At 42.6% G+C, this 25,978-nt stretch overlaps 2 protein-coding genes across 3 annotated transcripts in view; one reads left to right on the top strand and one right to left on the bottom strand.

The window, feature by feature from the left end:
* The window catches only part of LOC142243991 (uncharacterized), a 265,484-nt gene that overhangs the window by 161,127 nt on the left and 78,379 nt on the right, over positions 1-25,978 (top strand). The gene's annotated exons all lie outside the window — the stretch shown is intronic.
* ZNF678 (zinc finger protein 678) overlaps positions 20,241-25,978 on the bottom strand; it is a 43,439-nt gene continuing 37,701 nt past the window's right edge. For both annotated transcript variants that reach the window (XM_075315871.1, XM_075315872.1), the window contains exon 3: positions 20,241-23,725. In XM_075315871.1, coding sequence (XP_075171986.1) covers positions 22,197-23,725 — 1,529 coding nt within the window. In that variant the 3' untranslated portion in view covers positions 20,241-22,196. The remainder of the gene's footprint in view (positions 23,726-25,978) is intronic.

The raw sequence follows: 25,978 nt of genomic DNA, 5'->3' as shown, positions 1-25,978 counted from the left end.
AGATTCCCGACCAGATCCGTTTTTCTTTTTTAAATTTAGCAGGTATCCGCCGATCCCAGTTTTCTGTGAGTCCGCCCAGCTCTAGATGTTGTGTATAATGTCTAATGTTGTGTGTTATGTACAGTTGTTTATAATTGTATTTTAATTTATATATATAGTGTTGCTATGGTTGCAGAGACCAACCCTGTGGGAGGATGAAGGGGAGTGGTCTGCAATCAAACCTCCATATAGGTGTTGAGGAAAGCCATAAGATGAAATACTTAATAAACTTCTTGACAAGGGATTGTGGGAAATATGTCGATTTGCCTTACGTAATTCAGGTTTCAGATCATATACATGACACAGATATAAAGGTGGCTGCCATTGCCTGTTTCTCCACACCTTGCCTGGAATGCAAGGAATGTCCAGGTGTAAGAAGACACCATATAAGGGAAGACCCCTGGTCAAGCTAGAAGACATCACAGACCAAACCATCAGCATGGATCCACCAGATGACGTCCCTCCCATCACCATCACTATGGATCCATCCAATGATGTCATAGACCCGCCTACAATGACGCCCACCAATCAGCTCATGGACTAACACATTGTTCGACCTACTGACCAATGAACACATCCGGACATGCCCCTTTGCAAGGTTATATCAGAGCAAGCTCAGTTGTAATAAAGGCAGAGCATGGGCTGACTTCTGTCGAGGAAAGATGAATATCCGACTGTGTCTGATCTCATTTTTCAAGCATGCACTCGATCCACACCATTTAGGCTAGGCAGTAGGCAACTAGTGATCTCTGATTAAGAGTTCACCCTAACATTATTGGTGCCCAACGTGGAGCCAATAGACGGAGACACCTGAAATCCTGATGAACCGGCAACTGGAATGGCATGACGTGCTGGACACCCCAGGAAACTGATCACTTCCTAACGAGAGTATGGTAAGTCTGCTGATTTTTCATAATCTGTAGTCTTCCTGTGGTCTCGGTGGGGTGTGTGGCACTGATTGCCTGACTGTGTCCGGTTTGTTGGGGTATCTGTTGACGGGCAGACAGGTCTCACGGCTATTGGCCATATTAATCTCGGAAGAACCGTCACATATTCAGTTGCCTGCTGCCTGTTGTGTATTTGTGAAGAGAGCATGTGGGTTTATGAGTTCTGTTAGTTGTCGCCTGTGATATGGTTTGTGGTTCTAGTGGAAACTTAAGTAGTTAATACGGTTTGGTACAAGACCTAGAGATATAGGGCAGGTTTTAATTGGTCAGGTTAGGCACGTGTTTTTCACGGGCTCTCAAATTTGTTGATATGGTAAAGGATATTGTCTGTGGTATAGTATACGGTTGTTGCCTGTGGTACAGTTTATGGCTCTGTGAGGAAATACGTGGGACTGCTGGTACGTGGTAATCTTGGGGCCTAGCGCAGTTTAGCGTGGAATGGCTGGTACGGATACCATTGGGGCATAACGTTTAAGTTGTGCATTGTGGCTGGTACGTGGTAGTCTTGGGGCCTAACGCTGGACATGAAATGGCTGGTACGGATACCATTGGGGCTTAGCGCAAGCTTGGGTGATATAATTGGTATGAGGTGTCTTGGGGTCTAGAAAAAGTGCTGGACGTGAATCGGCTGGTACGGGCACCTTGTAGCCATGGGTGACAACATTTGTGTCTTTATGAATTACGGACAATGTAGAAACTGGGCAGGGACACCGTGACGAGGCGCCTGCTGCAGACTTAACAAAACTTTACTTAGTGTTCAAGTTGTGTGTCAGTTGTGAGTCATCTCCTCCTGTTTTTGTTTGTTGGTTTTGTTGGTGTTGTTTATCTTGAGAGAAAGATGGAGAAATTGATGAAGTTGTATGTAGTTGTGGTCGGAAAAAATCCGGATGAGTGGACTGTGTTGAGATGTGGGGACTCTAGGCTGCAATCCTGTGATAAACCATGTGCTAGCCATGGAGGCAGACATTTTAGGTAAGATTTTAAAATGGTGGATGAAGCACATAGCTACAGCATGATTGAGACAAAGAAAACAAAGTGAGTCAGGGGTTTGTGTGAAGAAGACCATGTGCTCTGTAAATGTTTGAGCAATGGATTGGATGGAGTACTATATACTTAGACCGAAAAATAAATGTTTTTATCTATAACTAGACTTAGATCTAGGACATATGTGTGTGTGTATAAATATATATATATATGTATAAGTACAGACTATAGAAAATGGGGAGACAGAGTTGAGCAGATGTGAGGTCAGTTTTCCCTTTTCTCTGCCACATGTTCCTACAGATTTTAAAATGGTGGATGAAGCACATGGCTGAGGCATGATTGAGACAAAGACAGGAAGTGAGGGGGGGATGAACAATGGATTGGATGGAGTACTATATACTTAGACAGAAACATGAGTGTTTTTAACTGTAGTTGGATCAGGGCTGTAGATATCTGAATGTGTGTATATGAGATATATAAATGTATGTGTGGTGTGTATGTATAAAATCCAGACTATAGAATATAGGGGGAAATAGTTGAGAAAAAAAAAAAAGTTTACCTTCCCCTCCCCCACATGATGCTACAATCCCAACCAAGAAGGAAATCACGTGCTGTGGGGCCATTTTCTATAGGCCTCAGTGGAGCTGACAAAACTGCAGCCACTGAATAACATGATGTGTTAGTAAATGTTTATAGCACTAAAAGATGGAATATTGAATGATTGGGTAGTTGTGGAAGACACTTAATACAGATCCAGTGTGCAGGTTGGATTGAGTCAGGACAGTCACAAGGAGGAATATCTTATTAATTAGTAAGCAATAAAATTAGAAAAAAAACCTTTAAATAACGTACCTTTGCAGTAGAGGTCATGATAAAGAAGTAAATAATAAATATTTCCGTTATGGATCTGATAGATTTGTCCTGAGAGTTGCATGTTTTAAAAAATAAAAATAAACAAATAAATCAACAGAAGAAGGTAAATTTGACTCCTGCAGCTAAAGAAGCCTCTTTCCATCTGGTTTTGGGGGGAGGAGCAATCTTAAAAACTTGTGGAACAGGGTTTTTTGTCTCCCCTTGGAACCTATTGTGGGCCTGCTGTGAAAGGAGCAGCCCAAACATGGTCATGTTTCTTTAAAAAAAAAAAAAAAGAGGGCTTTCTGCATTTAATTCATTGTAAAGTGTATCAGAAAACATTATTGAAACTAGTTTTTTATTTTACTAATTTTATCCCAAAGAAATAAAAGTTAACTGTGGACATGTTTAGATTCATTGATAGCTTTTCAAGCATAGAGGTCTGTTAGATGATTTTTCTATGGCAAATCAACATTTTGTTTTCCCACATGGCCAGTTTATTTGTTCTAGATTCTTTTATCCCTTCAAGTTATAGGACAGTATCACAGAGATGCTGATAATGTCCTCAATGTTTCAAAAATGAACGCCCCTACTTCCAATATCCAAAGGTTGTGCTACGTTATTATAGTTGTTATTATTATTATTAATAATAATAATATAATAATTTATTAATATAGTTATTAATAATTACAATAATTTGTTTTAAGGTATGTAGATGATTTATGGAATTCTGTGTTTTATATTTAATGTATTGAATAATCTGCTTTCTTTTTATAGAAAGAATGATTGTAATGCAGATTTCTGTGGTCCAAGCAAAGGTTATAAAAGCCATTGAAAGGGTTTTCCATTATTAAGTTACAGATTAAAACAATATTTCTGGTGTTCCCGATTAGGTACAATCTATACAATGTGACTTTTATGCCTAAATGTAGAGCTCCGGGGCCACACACTTTTTGAATCTAATTATGTTTTGGATAATAGATTCAAAAAAGGGGGGAAAGATGATGTGGAAAATCACACATTATTTAAGGTTTTAATTTGTTCATTGATTGAGTTTTTCTATTAAGTCGTCTTTATATTTTTATCTGTAAGGCTATGTGTCCACGGTAGAATGTACCTGCGGATTTTTCTGCATGAAAATCCGCGACTTTCGCGGCAAATCCGCGCCCGAGGATTTGCCGCGGATTTGCCGTGGATTTTGATGCGGATTTCTTTTTTTTTTTTCCCCATTCTATACCCAAAATCCGCACCAAAATCCGCAACAAATAATTGACATGCTGCAGATTTTTCCGCATCAAAATCCGCGGCAAATCCGCCGCGGAAAAATCCGCAGCATGGACACAGCATTTCCAAAATGCCATTGAAATGGCTTGGAAGTGCCGCTGCTGCAGATTTTCGGAAAATCCGCGGTAAATCCGCGGCAAATCCGCGGCAAAATCCGCGGTAAATCCGCAGCGTGGGCACATAGCCTAAGGAGGATACAGCAGACATACATATATCTCATGATTGCTCTGATGTAACAAGAATTGTCAGGTTTTGAACATGTCCCAGATGAGGCCATTGCTAATGCAGATTTTGAGTTTTTCCGTAGATGGATCCAGATACCAAGATGCTGGTTGATTCTGCACTGGATATGCTGAGGTTACGCAACATGAGGTATTAAAAATCAAACCACTCCTCTCTCATCGTAATAGGAGAACGAGATGAAGATTTGCGATCGCTGTGGTTCGTAGAGCGGAGGGGGATATAATAGAAAAATGTGCATATAGGCAGCGGATCTTTTCTAGTGTGACGTGATAAATCTATAAAGACCGTAGAGAGTGTGTATGAGCCCAGGTGGAGGCGCTCTCCTGTTATCAAAGCAGCCGGTGACTGATGGAGCAGACAACAAAGAAGCAGTGAATGGGCCTAGAGTTGAGAGTCCTTATACAAAGCAGACCAGTACCTCGGTGGCTCCTGTCACGTCGTCCGTGACATCTGTCACTCCTTGTGTTCTTAAATCCTTACAGGAACAAGCGATTCAGCAAGGAACGGCGTGTGAGACGCAGGGAGCCAGTGACTGAGGAAGGTCTGTGGATAAAGGGCGGTAAGCTTTCTCTGCCATAAGCGCTCTACTCAATAATGGCCCAGGTAATCAATGAACACGTGACAAATAGTGTAGTGGTGGACAAGATCTGGGCAGCACCACTGCTCAGTACCCAGGTGACCAGATACATCCAGTCCTGTAAGACGTATGTCTATTAAGGTAGAAAAACTGTAAAGACCTCGTAGAAACACCCCCCTCATCCGCTCTACTGCTCCGGTGATTGCAGATTAGTCATATACATCTACCATGAGTAGGTTTATATGAGTTTTGTGCGTGTTGAGTGAATTTCTTTTCAGGTCTGCTCTGAAACATATCCAGTATGGAAAACATTATTGCTGCAAAACTCATGGTGCTGGTGGTATGTAAACATGGAGTTCCTAAAAAGCGGTAAAAGAACATATTCTATAGCAGAGGTCACTATAGAGATCAGTACCTGATGAACCCATCTGCCATTGTGAAGAAGGGAGAAACGCGTTGGGATTCTTTCAAGCTCAATGTCTGACAAATATGCGGTTATTTTTATTAGCCTTGAGTGTGAATTGGACAGTGGAGGGTCTGTGATTGGACGAGATCTCCTCATGACTTTACCTGGCCTTATTATTATATTTATACAGTGGGTACATGTTATACATGTGAGATATTTAATTTATTTTAGGGTTTGGTCCTTCAAGTTTGCTGTTATCATATTGATTTAAGCTACAAACAGCTATGTAAATACAGAGTGTGAATATTTAATCTTTGGGAATGAATTGGATATATATAATTGCATATTGACGCCTCTTTATCCCTGTATCTCACGGTTTCTATATTTCCTCACTGACATTAGCAGCATGTATTAGCTTAGCAGTGTAGGGATAGGGAGGGTGAGCCGTCGGTGAGCGGGGGCGCCAATTCGCCTTATAGGGTGCCGACCTCCGCTGCGAGGTAGGGAGAGTTTAGGGCTATTGCCCCAATCCCTGCCCCCTCCTTTATTGGAATATTTAATTGTGTCTATAGTCACATGGGTGTAAGTTGTTTGGAATTTTAATGATCATAACATAAACATGTAACGATCCACAAGATAATGGCGAACGCTGCAAATCATGTAACAAATGTTCGTTTTCCTTTAATAATTAGATCTTTATATAAGGTATTTTTGGTTTAGTACCTAGAACGTGATTATATTTCTCACAGATACTGCAGATACAGTGTGATATCCTGACCAGTGATGTATGAGCCGTATACAACTGCCTATATAGTGTGTAAACATGTGTATCCTCCAATTCCAGATGCTAAATCAGTGTCAGGAGCACGTGGTCTCCAACCCGGAGACTGGGTGATCCTAAAAAGACAAGTCAGAATGATCCCTGAGTCAGAATCAGGTGGACCGATCCAGCTTATCCCAACCACAGCAACTTCCATGAAGCTTGAGGGAAAACCCACACAACAGCGGCTGTAAAGAGTTCATCGTACCTGCAGAATGAGGGTCACATAGTGCTGGATTATCTCACATAGAACCTTATGGAGAATTTCTAGATTGGGGATGATACATGGGAAATAACCATAAGGGAACAATGGGTACAGGAACATTACACAAATAAGGGCTCATGGTGGGAAAAACATTATCTGACCTGAACCAATCAATTATTTTAAGGGTTTAAGTGACTTAAGGATAACATACACTTATAGGTAACTGGTATTGTTTTATTTGTTGGTATTTGAAGCCGTAAAAGTGCTACTCTGTGTTACTGAAGGTAATCGGATCCATGTGTAAGGGAAATCTTGTTAAAGGCCTCCTGGTGGTAGATTATAGACCCGAGACAAGAAGAGATCCATTAGTGTTGTGATACAATTAGGTGTATTAAGGTAGAAAAGTCTCGAAGACGCGGACAGCACTTGGATATTGACTGAGAATCAGTCTTTCAGAAACAGTAACGCTAAAAGCTGCAGCATAACGGTAAGAAGCTTATTCTTACAATTGCCTTACTCTTTCTAATCGATTAATCTCAAATTCTGAGTAAGCTCTTCAGCATTAAATAGTCTGTTCTAGTTACCTATACCTCTGTGAACTCTGTGTGCGGGATGTGATCAACTCTCTGATCAGCAGTCTGTACCAGCGGGGGCAAAGGCTTAGTATTGCTTGTATAGCGGATAGCAAAACGAAAAAAGGTTGCAGTTAAAGCATTAGAGGACCACGGTAGGGTCAGAAGGTTAATAAAGTATTTAGGGGGGACTGTTGAGGAGAGCCATAAGATGAAATACTTAATTAACTTCTTGACAAGGGATTGTGGGAAATATGTCGATTTGCCTTACGTAATTCAGGTTTCAGATCATATACATGACACAGATATAAAGGTGGCTGCCATTGCCTGTTTCTCCACACCTTGCCTGGAATGCAAGGAATGTCCAGGTGTAAGAAGACACCATATAAGGGAAGACCCCTGGTCAAGCTAGAAGACATCACAGACCAAACCATCAGCATGGATCCACCAGATGACGTCCCTCCCATCACCATCACCATGGATCTATCCAATGATGTCATAGACCCGCCTACAATGACGCCCACCAATCAGCTCATGGACTAACACATTGTTCGACCTACTGACCAATGAACACATCCGGACATGCCCCTTTGCAAGATTATATCAGAGCAAGCTCAGTTGTAATAAAGGCAGACCATGGGCTGACTTCTGTCGAGGAAAGATGAATATCCGACTGTGTCTGATCTCATTTTTCAAGCATGCACTCGATCCACACCAATTAGGCTAGGCAGTAGGCAACTAGTGATCTCTGATTAAGAGTTCACCCTAACATAGGAACACCAAGTATTGCAATGTGTTTGTATGTGACTTTTATGGCTTGAAAAAGGCCCTCTGTTGGTCAAAACGTCGTTACTGCATTTTTTCTTTTGTAAGCTGGTACAAATAAAGATTTATAAAGGGAGAGGAGTTTTTCCGTGCCTTGGATTTTTCTTGTTATCAGTGTGCTGTTCGTGTGAAATTCGGATAGCACACGGATAGCATGTGTGGCGCTCCTGAGGCTCCAGTCGCCACAGAGGTACTGCATCTCAGCCAGAGGTGTGGTATCCCATTCCCGGGTAAGGAGGAGGTGACAGCTCATTGCACAAAAACACAGATACTTTTATTTAGCGACACTCCATCAGGCCATGGTTCTGTCACAGCCAGCTTGGAGGTGGGGTTTAGTTAGTGGGAGTACACTGTAGAACATGAGGGAGAGTGGAGAAGGAGATACGGAGAGGAGAAGATCTGTGGTCTGGAACTGGAGCAGCTTGACCCAGGAAAAGGAGAGAAGGGGTCCTGGAGCCCACGGGAAGTGCACCATACACTCATGGACTTGTTCCACAGCCAGCATACTGGAGTGGAGGGACTTGGCCGCATCGGGGATCCGATCCCTAGACTAGTAGAGAACGAACAACAAGGCTCAGCTAGTAAACCAGAGACCAAGGATACTTCAAGTACCGAAGCCACCGCCGCACACAGATCCGCTGGAAGGTGACCACATAGGTCCAAGTGACAGAGCTTCAAGCACCTGACAGAGTCCGCGGACACCAGCTCAGGGCACTATGTGCGTAGGCTAAGGGCAGGCGGGAGAAGCCAGCGCAGGAAGATTACCAGGGAAGGAACATATAGAGGTGCCTCCAAACTATCCTGGGATCGGCTGGGGCCCATCAAGCGGAACTCAGCACTCCAAAGGCGGTCACTGACTAGTCGTGTTAACCTAGAACTGACAACTGTCATTCCAAAACTTGTGACTGCATTCCCCTGTGTTCGCCTGGTTATTGACCGCGTCTCAGGCCTGGCACCCCGCCATTGCAGCTCTCCGCCATAGACTACCTCATCGATCCCAGCCCTGGGGCTAAAGCTCTACCACTGTGGAGAGGTCAACCACCTCTGCAGTGTCACCACCAACCACAGGGAAACGGAATAGCAGTGGCGGCTCATATATGGCCGCATACTATGGGTGGCGTCACAAACTTATTTATCCCTTGTAAATAATCCTCCCTGTCTATAACGACACCGCCGGGGTCACGGAACCGGGCATTGCCGCCGTGAACATCCTCTCAGAAATGAAACCGGCCCGGTAACGGGTGCCCCCACGGTCCTGGTAGGGTGTGTCACATGAACTTGTATACTTACCTGTCTCCGGTGCTGCTGTCTCCGGCATTGCCGTCACACTTGCTTCCGGGTCTGCAGTCGGTGCAGTGAATATTCATGAAGCATAATAAAAAGGTCCCAGAAGCAACTGCAGCGCAGGAGACAGGCAAGTATAAAGATACATTTATTTCCCAGTGACATGTGTTTCCTCCGGTACGAGTCACACAGATCACAGGAGTGTGCGGTCCGTGTGACATCAGTGCTGTCGGGCAAAAAAGGATGTGTTGCTCCACACGGACACATTCTCCATGTCAAAACATGGACGTGTGAACAAACCATTACTGTAAGTGTTGGTGCTCTGCTGGCATTTATAGGAAACACATCATGACGGCGTCAGGGGTCATCATAACACCCCGTGCTTCCATGCCAACCCATTGGCCCCTTGATCGCGTCACAGGACAGCCGATGGCAGTGAACGGTGCAATACCCACCGGAGAGTTTGACAGCACAATCTAAGGGGTTAGTAGGCGCAGGTGAATCTCTGATCCACCCACACCTGTTAGCCGCACGTCTGCTGATCGAATGAGCAGACATATACAATGATGACCGCAGGCTCGCCGCTGCAGCCCGTGGTAACCGGAGGGAGGCAATCGAGGACGTACATATAAATCCTTTGTCGTGAAGGGGTTAAGAGCAATGCTACCAAATAATAATGAAATGGATGGAAAGTTTTGACTTTGCCTAAAGTAATAAAAATGTCTTAAAACATTCACACTCTCATTATTCTGGCATTTGGCAAATTAAATCAATTTTGATTCCTAATTGCCTTAAAATGGAAAGGTTTATTCTGATTTCACGTCAGCTAGTGAGAAAAACCTGCAGATGTGTCTGTATAGAGAGCGGAGGGAAAAACCTGCAGATGTGTCTTTATAGCGAGCAGAGGGAAAAACCTCCAGATGTGTCTTTATAGCGAGTGGAGGGAAAAACCTGCGGATGTGTTATTATAGAGAGCAGAGGGAAAAACCTGCAGATGTGTCTTTATAGCGAGTGGAGGGAAAAACCTGCGGATGTGTTATTATAGAGAGCAGAGGGAAAAACCCGCAGATGTGTCATTATAAAGAGTGGAGGGAAACTTGTAATTTTAACTGTATGTCCTCATTCTGGGCCCATCCTGGTATATATGTGCCAACCCTGAGCCCCATCCAAATATATTTGGCCCTCATTCTCGTATGTATGTCTTTCTTCATCATGGTATATGTGGTCCTCATCCTGGTATACAGTGGGTACGGAAAGTATTCAGACCCCTTTAAATTTTTCCCTCTTTGTTTCATTGCAGCCATTTAGTAAAGTCTCATTAATGTACACTCTGCACCCCATCCCCCATCTTGACAGAAAAAAACAGAAATGTAGACATTTTTACAAATTTATTAAACAAGAAAAACTGAAATATCACAAGGTCATAAGTATTCACACCCTTTGCTCAGACACTCATATGTAAGTCCCATGCTGTCCATTTCCTTGTGATCCTCCTTGGGGTGGTTCTACTCCTTCATTGGAGTCCAACTGTGTTTAATTAAACTGATAGGACTTGATTTGGAAAGGTGCACACCTGTATGAGAATTATGACGCCAAAGGAACTGCCCAATGCGCTCAGAGACAGAATTATGGCAAGGCACAGATCTGGCCAAGGTTATAAAAGAATTTCTGCAGTACTCAAGATTCCTAAGAGCACAATGGCCTCTATAATCCTTAAATGAAAGAAGTTTGGGACCAGCAGAACTCTTCCTAGACCTGGCCGTCCAGCCACACTGAGCAATCATGGGAGAAGAGCCTTGGTGAGAGGTAAAGAAGAACCCCAAGATCACTGTGGCCGAGCTCCAGAGATGCAGTAGGGAGATTGGAGAAAGTTCCACAAAGTCAACTATCTCTGCAGCCTCCACCAGTCGGGCCTTTATGGCAGAGTGGCCCGACAAAAGCGTCTCCTCAGTGTAAGTCATATGAAAGCCGCATAGAGTTGGTAAAAAAAACACATGAAGGACTCCCCGACTATGAGAAATAAGATTCTCTGGTCTGATGAGACAAAGATAGAACTTTTTGGTGATAATTCTAAGCGGTATGTGTGGACAAAACCAGGCACTGCTCATCACCTGCCCAATACAATCCCCACAGTGACACATGGTGGTGGCAGCATCATGCTATGGGGGCAGGGACAGGACAACTGGTTGCAATTGAAGGAAAGATGAATGCGACCAAGTACCGAGATATCCTGGAAGAAAACCTCTTCCAGATGCTCTGGACCTCAGACTTGGCCGAAGGTTCACCTTCTAACAAGACAATGACCCTAAGCACACAGCTAAAATAACAAAGGAGCGGCTTCAGAACAACTCTGTGACCATTTTTGACCGTGCTAGCCAAAGCTCTGACCTAAACCCAATTGAGCATCTCTGGAGAGACCTGAAAATGGCGTCCACCAACGTTCACCATCCAACCTGATGGAACTGGAGAGGATCTGCAAGGAAGAATGGCAGAGGATGCCCAAATCCAGGTGTGAATAACTTGTTGCATCATTCCCAAGAAGTCTCATGGTTGTACGAGCTCAAAGGGTGCTTCTACTCAATACTGAGCAAAGGGTCTGAATACTTATGACCATGTGATATTTCGGTTTTTCTTGTTTAATAAATTTGCAAAAATTTCTACATTTCTGTTATTTTTCTTTCAAGATGGGGGATGGGGTGCAGAGTGCACATTAATTAGGAAAAAAATGAACTATTTTGAATTTACCAAACGGCTGCAATGAAACAAAGAGTGAAATATTTAAAGGGGTCTGAATAATTTCCATACCCACTGTATATCACCCCATCCTGGTATGTATCTCTCATCCTCCTCATGAGACCATCCTGGTATGTATGTCCCTCATCCTGCTATATATGTCCCTCATCATGAGACCATCCTGGTATATATTTTCTCATTCTGGTATACTGTATATATCCCTCATCCTGGGTTCATCCTTATATGTATGCCCCATCCTGGTATATTTGACTCCATCCTTGGCCCATCCTGAAATATATGGTTCCCATCCTGGCGTATATATCTCCATCCTGGTATATATGTCCCCTATTCTGCCATATCCTGATATGCATGTTTCCATCCTGTTATATATGACAGCATTCTTGTCCGATCCTGTTATATATGGTCCCCATCCTGGTATATATGTTCTTATTCTGTCCACTTTCTGGTATATACAGTCACCGTTCTGTCTCTAATGCATAAAACCCCTAAATATTCTACTCACCTCCCTCCGCTCTCACGTTGCACGGTGTCCTCTGTAGCCCTTATTTACCTACCTTTATTTATTTGAGCACTGTCCCTGGCTTTAGGGTAAGGAGAAAGAGGGAAAGCCGTTGTGGAATGGGGGCGCCCGGAAATTTAAGGCGTCATACCCTCCGTTGGCAGGTAGGGACATCTAGTCCTTTGAGGGTTACTAGGGTTTTGTCCCCCCCCTTCCACGAGATATATATATATACATTGCTGACTCCCATATAGGGGTTACCTGCTTCTGGTATTTTTGTTTTTGTGTGTCCTTGGAATTTTAACCAATTATTAATAAAACGTATATTTTTAATAGGGGTTGAGGTTATTTGTAAATTGGTCATATTATACTCTACCTGGAGTTCCCATTTTTCTATTATAAGTCCATATTTCAGAGCTGCAACGTTACTGGAGTATCAAAAAGCACAAGATGTCCCATACTCAGGGACAGGCCAAGGTAAGGAAGGCTGAAAAACGACCACCTTTGTACAAGAAACATAAGATAAAACGTCAAGACTGGGCCAAGAAATATCTTAAGACTGATTTTTCAAAGGTTTTATGGACTGATAAAATGAGAGTGAGTCTTGATGGGCCAGATGGATGGGCCAGAGGCTGGATCAGTAAAGGGCAGAGAGGTCCACTCCGACTCAGACGCCAGCAAGGTGGAGGTGGGGACTGGCATCGGCTGGTATCATCAAAGATCAACTTGTGAGACCTTTTGGGGTTGAAAATGGAGTAAAGCTCAACTCCCAGACCTACTGCCAGTTTCTGCAAGACAACTTCTTCAAGCAGTGGTACAGTAAGAAGTCGCTATCGTTCAAGAAAAACATGATTTTCATGCAGGACAATGCTCCATCACATGCATTTAACCACTCCACAGCTTGGCTGGCCAGAAAAGGTCTAAAAGATGAAAAAATAATGACATGGCCCCCTTGTTCATCTGATCTGAACCCCATAGAGAACCTGTGGTCCCTCATAAAATGTAAGATCTACAGGGAGGGAAAACAGTGCACCTCTGGGAGCAGTGTCTGGAGGCTGTGGTGGCTGCTGCACGCAGTGTTGATCGTAAATAGATCAAGCAATGACAGAATCTATGGATGGTCGGGTGCTGAGTGTCATCAGAAAGAAAGGGTGCTATATTGGTCACTCATTTTTTGGGGTTTTGTTTTTGCATGTCAGAAATGTTTATTTCTAAATTTTGTGCAGTTATATTGGTTTCCTGGTGAAAATAAACAAGTGAGATGGGAATAGATTTGGTTTTTATTAAGTTGCCTAATAATTCTGTACAGTAATAGTCACCTGCACAAACAGATCCTCCTAAGAAGCCAAATCTAAAAACCGCACTCCAACTTCCACAAATATTAAGCTTTGACATTTATGAGTCTTTTGGGTTGATTCAGAACATAGTTGTTGATCAATAATAAAAAAATCCTCTAAAATACAACTTGCCTAATAATTCTGCACACGGTGTATATTGATGCAGTAAATTGTTGTTTTGTGTAGCACTCGTGAGTGGAAATAAGAATAGATTTACACACATTTACTAGTATTTTTGCTGTATTTTATATACTCGTCACATAACTTTTGCAATTGAAATACTATGTCCCAAGATTGACCAAAGTATTTTAGGAGTGATACCTTTCTAGGCTAACCAGAAAAATGATATTAGCAGGTTTCAGAGCACAGAGGCTCCTTCTTCAGGCAAATTACTAATGAATTACTGAGACCAAACACAACATTTAAATGAATGTTACAACAAGACATGACAAAGATGAGGCCTCCTAAAGATAAGCCAAGGAAATCAAATTAATTTTTTTTCTTAGAAATGCAGTTGAGTTGGAGGTGTCTGTTCAGATCACTTCTGAGGTTCTTCTGTTGAGGGTGTGAAGTGAGTCCATGTAGTGAGTCATAAAACCAGGTGTTAAATTGAGTCCTTTTGTAACATAGAAATGTCATTTGCCTTCTGGGACCTTTGGCGCCACCTGCTGGGGGTGAATGGTTTTAAATGTGATTTTTAAAAATCTTTTTGTTAATAAAAAAAATTGATGTTTTAAATTCAAATTTGGTCTACGGTGTCTACAGAATGTCTTTGATTATATATATAATGTATCTGTATGGGATAAAATCCTTCCATGATGTTAGAATGCACATACTGGTTTACCTTGTTTTCCCGCATTTGCTATGTGCTGTTTGTCGGCTTCTATTTTGCCCCAAACGTTCCATCATTCAATTGTAATGCTCCTTTTTCATTACATAATGTGGTAAGATGAAAGCTGCTCTGTGATTGGCTTCTGTGGTAAAATGAAAGCTGCTCTGTGATTGGCTTCTGTGGTGAAATGAAAGCTGCACTGTGATTGGCTTCTATGGTAAAATGAAAGCTGCTCTGTGATTGGCTTCTGTGGTAAAATGAAATCTTCTCTGTGATTGGTTCCTTTGTTAAAATGAAAGCTGCTCTGTGGTTTCTGTGGTAAAATGAAAGCTGAGCTGTGATTGGTTGCTGTGGTAAGATGAAAGCTGCTCTGTGATTGGCTTCTGTGGTAAAATGAAATCTTCTCTGTGATTGGTTCCTTTGTTAAAATGAAAGCTGCTCTGTGGTTTCTGTGGTAAAATGAAAGCTGAGCTGTGATTGGTTGCTGTGGTAAGATGAAAGCTGCTCTGTGATTGGCTTCTGTGGTAAAATGAAAGCTGCTCTCTGATTGGTTTCTTTGTTAAAATGAAAGCTGCTTTGTGATTAGTTTCTGTGGTAAGATGAGAGCTGCGCTGTGATTGGTTGCTATGGGCGGTTGTGATGACTGAGGCTCAGTGACTGAACAGTGAGGAGCAGATTGTGACCCGAAATGTAGAAACTGTTGTTACAAGGAGAAAAAAAAGTGAACGAAGAATATTCACACGTAGCCACCGAGGAGCCGGTCACAACCCGAGAATAGAGATGGGCGAATCCAAAAAAAGGAAGAAAACAGGCACTCACCGGTTTGTAGAAAAATCAAGAAGTTGATTTATTCAGGCATTGGGAGAGGGTGCCGGGGTAGCATGCACACAGACTACGGCCGTTTCGCACCGATTGCCGATGCTTCCATGGGTTTAAGGTAGCATCGGCAAACGGTGCGAAACGGCCATAGTCTGTGTGCACGCTACCCGGTACCCTCCCCCAATGCTTGAATAAATCAACTTCTTGATTTTTCTACAAACCGGTGAGTGCCTGTTTTCTTCCTTTTTTGGATTATTACGGTTCTGCAGCTTGGTAGTGCACCCCGGAAAGTAGATCCATGCTTTGGCTCACACTGAATACCCGAACAGGTGGAATATAGCAGTGAATTGACTATTTATCTCTACCAGTGGCTTTTAGAGTGTGACCGCTCGTCTAATAGAGATAAAATAGTGCCCAGTGTTCCTTCTTTTTTGGTGGATAAAGAGATGGGCGAATCCCCCGATGCTCGGTGTTCGGAAGACTTGCCCGAACATTTTGTAAAGTTGGAGTTCGGGTTCTGAGATAACGCGAACTTGCGTCCGAAACCCGAACTTGGACTTTACAGTTATGGGATGGGGGGCTGTAAAATAAAGAATATTGTTAATAATAAACATTGTCATACTTACAGGTACCGCAACGCGTCCTGCAGCCTCTGTCTCCCACCGCTTCTGCTTCCAATCATCGCTGTGCCCTCCCGGTGACCAACACTTACGATAGGACCTTCTGTTTCGTCATACCCATGTGACCAGTCCCGTGTGAATGTTGTATTATCTCGTTGGTTACAGACCGGTCACATGGCTATGACGTCATGCTAGGTCCTGTCAGTGCATCTCGCCAGTACGCAGTGCTCGCCCAAGCATCTCAGTACTCAGTATACTCGGCGAGCGCTGTGTATCGGCGAGATGCTCGGCTTCCCGTTCCTGCATGTGGATCCACTTTACAGAGTCAGCCCACATGCAGGGATTGGCTGCCACAGTCGGTGAATAGCGGCGTCGGGAATCAGGTGATCGGAGATCACCGTTGCTATAGTAACCCGCTTGTTAGGTTACTATGGCAAGGGTGACAGCAGTGACATCACCCCTTACCAACCCGCCACCTCTGCTCACTCATTGAGTGATTAGACAGTACGGGGAGCAGAAATGTTCTTCCTCCCCTGTGCTGTATGATATAGCAGAACTACATGGGTTGAAGAAAGAAGCCCTGGATCGTGGAGGGGTGAGAGGGAGTAATAAATATGGAGTCCCTGAGTGTGTCTGTGTATTTATTTCTAATAAAGTATTTTTTCTCTCTGTGATGTCTTTTTTTAACCCTTTATTGGTGATGCTTAATGGCCGGGTCAAACTTGGGCTGACATTAAGAATCTCTGGCTTTTAATACCAGCTGGTAAAACAAAGCTGGTATTAACCCCTTATTACCCAGCGTGCAACACGGCCGCTAGAGGAGTTGGTACAGCGCCAGAAGATGGCACTTCTATGAAAGCGCCATTTTCTGGGGCGGCTGCAGACTGCAGTACGCAGCGAGGGGGCCCAGAAAGCTTTGGCCAACCTGCGCTGGGGATTCCAATCCCCAGATTCCTAGTTGTATCTGGCTGGACACAAAATTTGGGTGAAGCCCACGTTGGTTTTTTTTTTCTTTTTTTCATGAAATAATAAAAAAGGGCTTCCCTATATTTTTGGTTCCCAGCCGGGTAAAAATAGGCAGCTGGGGGCAGAAATATGGCGAAGCCCACGTCTTTTTTTTTTTACTTACTTGGCAAAAAAAACCCTCTTTATTAAAAAAAAAAGGGCTTCCCTGGATTTTCCATTGCCAGTGAAGGTAACAGCAAGCAGTGGGGGTTAGCAGCCAGTAGCTGCTTGGGGTACCTTTAGCTAGCAATAGAAAATGCAGCGGGAGCCCACGCATTTTTTTTTTTATTTTTTAAATAACTAAAAAAAATAAAATGGGCTTCCCTGTATTTTGATTGCCAGCCAAGGTAAATCAGGCAGATGACATTGGCAGCCCCTAGCCGTCTGCTTTATGTGCGCTGAGAATTAAAAATACCAGTGAGCGCTACGTTATTTTTTTAAATATTTATTTTTATGCAACTAAATATTGTGCACACACACATATATATATATATATATATATTATATATATATGGATATGCTGCTCCTATAAATGAGAACACTAAAATACCACATCCTAGTTATAAACGTTCCCTGTATTTTTTCAAGCAGTGTATATATATATATATATATATATATATATATTACACAGCTCTGCCAAAAATTAAGTGACCACTACAAAATTTTCAGTTTTTCTGATATTATGATTGTGTGATCTGCCTCCAGGTAAGTGGGGCTATCCCTTCCTGAAGCAGGCAATCACACATGCCCATTCTGGGTCAGGTCTGTGGTTGCCAGACATCACAGTACTGTAAAAATAAATCATTTAAAAACATTACGTAGCACTCCGCGGTATTTTTGATTCTCACCGCAGATAAAGCAGACAGCTGCGGGCTGTCACCCCCATCTGCCTGATTTACCTTGGCTAGGGATCAAAATACAAGGAAGCATATTCATTTTTTTTATTTAAAAAAAATAATTAAAAAAAAATGCATGGGCTCCTGCCATATTTTGATCGCCAGTCAGGTAAAGCCAGGCAGCTGGGGACATGGAATCTCAGCAGCCCGCAGCCGCCCCTGTAAATGGCGCATTGTTTCTTAGCGCTATTTCCAGGCGCTATACGAGGCTTGTCCAGTGGCCGTGATGGCGGTGGCTCGCTGGGTAAAAAAGGGGTTAATACCAACTTTGTATTCTCAGCTGGTACAAATTAGACATGGCCACCATGAATTTCTAGGAAACAGTAAAAAAAAAAATACAACACATAGAAAAATTGTTTTTATTAGAAATAAAACAAAAACAACATTTAGACTCCATCTTTATTATTAAAAGATCCTAAGTCCGATGTAATCCACAGGGACAGCAATGTCAACTCTGCTACATCACTCTGCATAGACAGACACAGTCTATACACAGTGAAAAGCAGAGACCCATGTCAGCTCTGCTACATCACTCTGCACAGACAGTGTCTATACATAGTGAGAAGCAGAGACCCATGTCAGCTCTGCTACATCACTCTGCACAGGCAGTGTCTATACATAGTGAAGCACAGAGAGCCATGTCAGGTCTGCTACATCGCTCTGTACAGACAATATCTAAAGATAGTGAGAAGCAGAGAGCCATGTCAGGTCTGCTACATCACTCTGCACAGAGTGATGAAGCAGAGGCTGTCAGTGAGGGGATGATTGCACTTACATCTTACATTGCATCATCCCACTCTCCCGACAGCACCGCCTCAGCTGTGGAAATAAACGCAGCTGACCCGCTGCTGTCGGGAGATTGTGCGCCGTGATGCAACGCGACACTCGCATCATGGCACACAAGGACCTTTTATGACATCATAATCACATGACCAGTCTGTAGCCAATGAGGTAATACAACATTCCCATGTGACTGGTCACATGGGTATGACGTCACAGAAGGTCCTGTAACTCCGTGCTGGTTACCGGGCAGCACAGCAATGATCAGAAGAATGCGAAAGCGGATGGAGACAGTCTGTAGGACGCGTCGCGGGACCTGTAAGTATAATCATAATGTTTTTTTAATAATGTGCTTTGTTTTTGTTGTTTTTTTTTTTATAGCCCTTGACCCGAACTGTAAGACGACCTTCCCAGGAAAGCTCGTGTTCGGGGTCGTGTGCACGAACACCATGTGTTCGGTAAAGACCCCGAACTTTACAGTTCGGGTTCGCCCATCCCTACCAGAGAACTGTGTGATATAGACGTGTCTGAGGTAAACGCAGAATCTGCAGCCCCAGACACCGAACACTGCAGAGACCCGGGACTGAGGAAAGACCCTGAGACCCCAGGAATCCACAACCAGAGGAGAAAACAGAGAGGCAATCAGAAAACCATCCAAGATCTGAGGAAATGACTGAGAAACTGCGACTGGAGGAGTAATCCACTGTACACCTGACAGAAGGAGTAATCCACTGTATACCTGACAGGAGGAGTAATCTACTGTACACCTGACAGGAGTAATCTACTGTACACCTGACAGGAGTAATCCACTGTGCTGTGCACCTGGTGACCTCTCTCAATTGCACTGGGGTAGGGGGTGACAGTGACCTATCTCTATTCTACTGGAGGGGGGGTAGTGACCTCTCTTTGTTGTACTGGGGGGGCAGTGACCTCTCTATTGCACCAGTGGGGCTGGTGACCTCTCTATTGTAACGTGGGGGGATGGGATTAACATCTCTCGATTGTACTGGGGGGGGTGTGACCTCTATAGTGTACTGGGGATGTCAGTGAGCTATCCCTATTGTACTCGGGGGGTGGTGACATCTCTCCATTGTACTGGGTGGCCGGTAACCGCGCTTTATTGTACTGGGGGGCGCTGACCGCTCTCTGTTATGCTGTGGGGAGCGATCACCTCCATTGTACTGGGAGAACCAGTGACATCTCTCTATAGTACTGGTGGTCCAGTAACATCGCTCTAAAATACTGTCATTAACCCCTTATTTATATTTCCCCTCTTGCCACCGCACCATGGCAATTAGGATGAGCTGAGTAAGGTGCCTGGAATATCGCATCTAATGGATGCAAAAATTCTGGGTGGCTGCAGACTGCTATTTTTAGACTGGGGGGCCCAATAACCTTTGGCCTCGCCAACCTGATAATACCAGCCTCCGGCTTTATCATGGCTGGGCATAAAAAAAATGGAGGGGGGAGGTATTGCATGCTGTTTTTTTTAAATATATATATTTTATACACAGCTCTGGCAAAAATTAGGAGACCGCTGCAAACTTGACAGTTTTTCTGATTTTTCTCTTTCTATTTTCGAGTAAACTGTAAATTGTTCTTTTATTCTATAAACTACTGACAATGTGTCTAAATTTCTAAGCAAAAAATTTTGCATTTATTTTCTGAAAATGAGAAATGGTCAAAATAACAAAAACAATGCATTGCTTTCAGACCTCAAATAATGCAAAGAAAACAAGTTCATAATCATTTAGAAACAACAATACTAATTGTTTTAACTCAGGAAGAGTTCAGAAATCAATATTTTGTGGAATAAACATGATTTTTAATCCCAGCTTTCCTGCATCTTGGCTGCTTTCCATCAGTCTGTCACACTGCTTTTGGGTGACCTTATGTCACTCCTGGTGCAAAAATGTAAGCAGTTATTCTTTGTTTGATGGCTTGTGACTATGCATCTTCCTCTTGATTACATTTCAGAGGTTTTCAATGGGGTTCCGGCCTGGAAATTGGATTGGCCATGACAGGATTTTGATGTGATGGTCCTTCATCCACACATTGATTGACCTAGCTGTGTGGCATGACGCATTGTCCTGCTGGAAGAAACAGTCCTCAGAGTTCGGGAACATTGGCTGAGCAGAAGGAAGCAACTGTTTTTCCAGGATAGCCCTGTATGCAGCTTGATTCATACGTCCTTCGCAAAGTTTAATCTGCCCAATTTCTAGAGTAAGGTAATCTCCTCTGATGTGTCTAATTTTCAGCTTTGTTCAACACGTGGTTGTCTAATGGTTAGACGGAGACCTGGAGAGGCGAACAAGCCACATTGTCTTGCACCCACTGTGATATTTGATGGAGGATCAGTAATTATCTGGGAATGCTTCAGCAAGGCTGGAATTGGGCAAATTAAACTACCAAAGGACAGTTACTGGTATCTAAGGCTATGTGTCCACGGTAGAATGTACCTGCGGATTTTTCTGCCTGAAAATCCGCGACTTTCGCGGCAAATCCGCACCCGCGGAGTTGCCGCGGATTTGCAGCGGATTTTTTTTTTTTTCCCCCATTCAAAACCAAAAATCCGCACCAAATCTGCACCAAACAATTGACATGCTGCAGATTTTTCCGGATCAAAATCCGCGGCAAATCCGCAGCGGAAAAATCCGCAGCATGGACACAGCATTTCCAAAATGCCATTGAAATGGCTTGGAAGTGCCGCTGCTGCAGATTTTCGGGAAATCCGCGGCAAATCCGCGGCAAAATCCGCAGCGTGGGCACATAGCCTAAGGGGTAAAAAAAATTCAAATGTTTGTCAAAAAGTGGCGCACTTTTTTGCGCCATTTTCCGAAAACCATAGTGTTCTCAATTTTCGGGATCTATGGCTAAACGACGGCTTATTTTTTGCTTTTCGAGCTGACTTTTTAATAACATTTTTGCACAGATGCTACGTTTTGATCGCCTGTTATTGCATTTTGTGCAAAATTTGAAATGACCAAAAAATTAATTTATGTTTTTTCTGCCGCTACGCTGTTTACCAATCAGATTAATTGATTTTATATTTTGATAGATCAGGCATTTCTGAACGTGAGGATACCAAATGTGTATATTTTTTTTAACCATTTAATTTTCAATGGGATGAATAGGGGGATGATTTGAACTTAGGATTTTTATTGTTCCTTGCTGCAGATCAGAGCAGCATTGCTCTGATCTGCAGAAAATCTGCTCTCCTCTCCTCTCACACACGGCTCTCTGCCGGTTGTAAGAGGAACTGACTCATGATAGCTACAGGAGTCATCACATGATTCTCTGCTACCATGGCAACCGTCAGCTCCACGTGTTCACGTCACATGACGTCCGATGGAGCCGGGTGAGAGCTTACCGCAGCTGCGATGTACACGGCGCTGTCACATTTTGACAGTGCAGTGCAAGGAGTTAACAGGCACAAGTGGAGAGCGGATCCACTCGTGCTTAGCCGCACGTCAGCTGTTGAAATCAGCTGACATGTGCGGAACTCACTGCCAGCTGCCCGCGGGCAGCTGGCAGGGAGTATACCGACAGGAGGCATGGTGTAACCAGTACGTCCAATAAGATGTTAATAAGACTTGATTTATCTGTAAAACAGCTCTTACTTTCTAAACATGAAAATGGCTTCTCTCGTGTGACTTCTTTCATGCCTACTAATATCTGATTTACTAGTAAAACCTTTCCCACATTCTGAACATAAATATTGCTTCTCTCCTGTGTGAATTCTTACATGCCTAGTAAGATCTGATTTACTACTAAAACATTTCCCACATTCTGAACATGGATATGGCTTCTCTCCTGTGTGAATTCTTTCATGCCTACTAAGATCTGATTTACTAGTAAAACATTTCCCACATTCTGAACATGAAAATGGATTCTCTCCTGTGTGAAGTCTCTCATGTTTAACAAGATGTACTTTCTGAGAAAAACATTGTCCACATTCTGAACACGAAAATGGATTCTCTCCTGTGTGAAATCTCTTATGACTACTAAGGTTTGATTTATAAGTAAAACATTTCCCACATTCTGAACATGAAAATGGCTTCTCTCCTGTGTGAATTCTCTCATGACTACTAAGGTGTGATTTATTAGTAAAACATTTCCCACATTCTGAACATGAAAATGGCTTCTCTCCTGTGTGAATTCTCTCATGTTTAACAAGATGTGATTTCTGAGTAAAACACTGTCCACATTCTGAACATGAAAATGGCTTCTCTCCTGTGTGAAATCTCTCATGACTACTAAGATATGATTTATTAGTAAAACATTTCCCACATTCTGGACATGAAAATGGCTTCTCTCCTGTGTGAATTCTCTCATGACTACGAAGATCTGATTTACTAGTAAAACATTTCCCACATTCTAAACATGAAAATGGCTTCTCTCCTGTGTGAATTCTCTCATGACTACGAAGGTTTGATTTATTAGTAAAACATTTCCCACATTCTGAACATGAAAATGGCTTCTCTCCTGTGTGAATTCTCTCATGTTTAACAAGATGTGATTTCTGAGTAAAACACTGTCCACATTCTGAACATGAAAATGGCTTCTCTCCTGTGTGAAATCTCTCATGGCTACTAAGATATGATTTATTAGTAAAACATTTCCCACATTCTGGACATGAAAATGGCTTCTCTCCTGTGTGAATTTTCTCATGTTTAACAAGATGTGATTTCCTAGTAAAACATTTTCCACATTCTGAACATGAAAATGGCTTCTCTCCTGTGTGAAATCTGTCATGACTACTAAGGCTTGATTTCCTAGTAAAACATTTTCCACATTTCCTACATGAAAATGTCTTCTCTTTTGTGTGAATTATTTTAGGACTACTAAGTTTTGATTTGTTAGAAAAACCTTTCTCACATTCTGAACATGAATATGGCTTCTTTCTTGTAGGACTTCTTTTATCTTCAACATTTCTTCTATGACTTTTAGTTTGTTTAACAGTCTGCAATGAGTTAGGAGAAAATACTTCATTCAAATTATTGGATGATTGATCTTTGCTTTGAATGGCTGGGGGTATATCTGAGTTGTCGGCATACTGTGTACATGTATCATGTGTGATACTACAATCATCTGCTTTAAATTCATTAAATATCAGATGTCCTTTGGAGCTCCTGGTACAGTAATCTGCAAAGAAAAACACTGATGTTAATTTTGAATAATATAACCGTAAATAATACATAAAACTAAATATAACAAATATTGGAAAAATAAAAGTAAAAGAAAATCCCACGAAAAAAAACCCCTGTACTGTTAACTGACTACTTGGGGCACACATTGCATAAGCAATCAATTCTATTAATGTCCAGTCCAGATTATTGCCCAGTGTGATATCCAGGTACCCGTTCTACCACTGCTGAGTGAAACAGTTGTCCTGCGGCAGTAGATCAGCTCCAGAATTACTATGGCCGCTGTGAGTTAGGAGATGTATAATGCATTGTATGTGCGGACACTGAGGACTGACACGTGCATTGTACTCTGCTGCCATCTACTGGCTGAATGTTATTCTCCTCACCACAAGCTGCTATAGAAACTGTGGGAGGGGCCTCCCTGCTCAGTGGTGACACTACCTGTAAGCTGGTACAAACCAGTTCAGTTTAGTCCAGGGAGATGAAGAAAGCACTACAACTCCCAGTCCGTGGTGAGGGGACATCTATCTTCATATAGTCGCGTCAACAAAGGATTGAAACTTCATATAGTCAAGAGAGACAAAGCTGAACAAAGGTTTTTCACTACACTGGTTTCTTTATACATCTTCAGCAGGAACCAGTACCAGACCTCCCAACCGTCCCAGATTCTGCAGAACTGTCCCAATTTGAGGGCTCTCTCCGGCAGTAGCGCAGCTCACAGCTAATGTCTCGGCTCCTCCCCGCAGTGCAGTGAATAAATTAAATATTCATCTGCTCTGGTTTACCGGGACAGCTCTACCACTGAGCTAATGCCTCTATTGAAAAACATAGTTCCAAAGGCAATTACCAGTCTTGCGGCGCTCCTGCTACCAATGGTGGAACATATTGGATGATTTTTGGTCATATGACTGGACCAATATACAAATAAGTAAGGAGATATTTTATTTGTACATTAAAATACGGTTAATTATACAACGCGTTTCGGCTCGGATGTCTTATCCTTCAGCCTTCTTCAGGTATAATTGTGAGAAAAAAGATGTATACATCTAACGTCATGAAGAGGCATGCTTATATAGGGTCTCTATATAAGCATGCCTCTTTCTGAAGTTAGATGTATACATCTTTTTTCTCACAATTATACCTGAAGAAGGCTGAAGGATAAGACATCCGAGCCGAAACGCGTTGTATAATTAACCATATTTTAATGTGCAAATAAAATATCTCCTTACTTATTTGTATATTGGTCCAGTCATATGACCAAAAATCATCCAATATGTTCCACCATTGGTAGCAGGAGCACCGCAAGACTGGTAATTGCCTTTGGAACTTCTTTCACTAAGTGGACCTGCTGGAGGGCTCCTCTATAGTATCCAGTGCGATTGCTGCATACTTCACCATAACCCTATTGGAAAGTGGATCAACTCCTCTTGGATTATTCCAGGCTTTCTAACCTCTGAACCAGGTGAGAGTTCCACTATTTCAACACCTTTATATATATAAAAAAAACTCACTACACTCAGATTGGCGCCGCGTTTGTCTCTTTCTATCTTCCCCTGTCTCCAGGGTATTTTTTCTATTGAAAAACATAGGAAGATTTGGTAATCTTGACCTCTGTATTACAGTAGAGAAACCAGAAGCAGATTATTCAGCTACAAAGATGGATGGATGGTGGATATATGATAGATAGAGGGATAGCTATATAATAGACTATTTGTACTCCCTGGCTTCGCCCAGGTTTTAATAACTGCTGTTAACAAAATAGAATGTATTAACAAAAATGTATTCTGCACAAAAAAAACACAAACCAAATAGATAGAAATGTAATTATTAAATTGTTGCCTATATTAACCAATCAGAGCTCAGATTAATTAACTGTAGTAAAATAGAAGCTAAGCTGTGATTGGTTGCTATTGGCAGCCTGATAAATCTCCAGGCAACAGAAAGCCCTCCCCCTGACAGTATATATTCGCTCACATATACACATAATAGACAGGTTATGTGACTGACAGCTGCCGTATTTCCTATATGGTACATTTGTTGTTCTTGTAGTTTGGCTGCTTATTATTCAGATTTTTATTTTTGAAGGACAATACCAGACTTGTGTGTGTTTTAGGGCGATTATGTGGCGAGGTTGGTGTATGTGTGGTGAGATGTGTGCTGAGGGTGGTATATGTGTTCAAGCACGTGGTAGTGTGTGGCGCATTATGTGTGTGTGTTCATATCCCCGAGTCCGGTGAGTATCCCATGTCGG

The sequence above is a fragment of the Anomaloglossus baeobatrachus genome, chromosome 6 (genome assembly GCF_048569485.1).
Source record: "Anomaloglossus baeobatrachus isolate aAnoBae1 chromosome 6, aAnoBae1.hap1, whole genome shotgun sequence".
Lineage (NCBI taxonomy): Eukaryota > Metazoa > Chordata > Amphibia > Anura > Aromobatidae > Anomaloglossus > Anomaloglossus baeobatrachus.
This window is presented reverse-complemented; position numbering and strand designations above follow the sequence as displayed.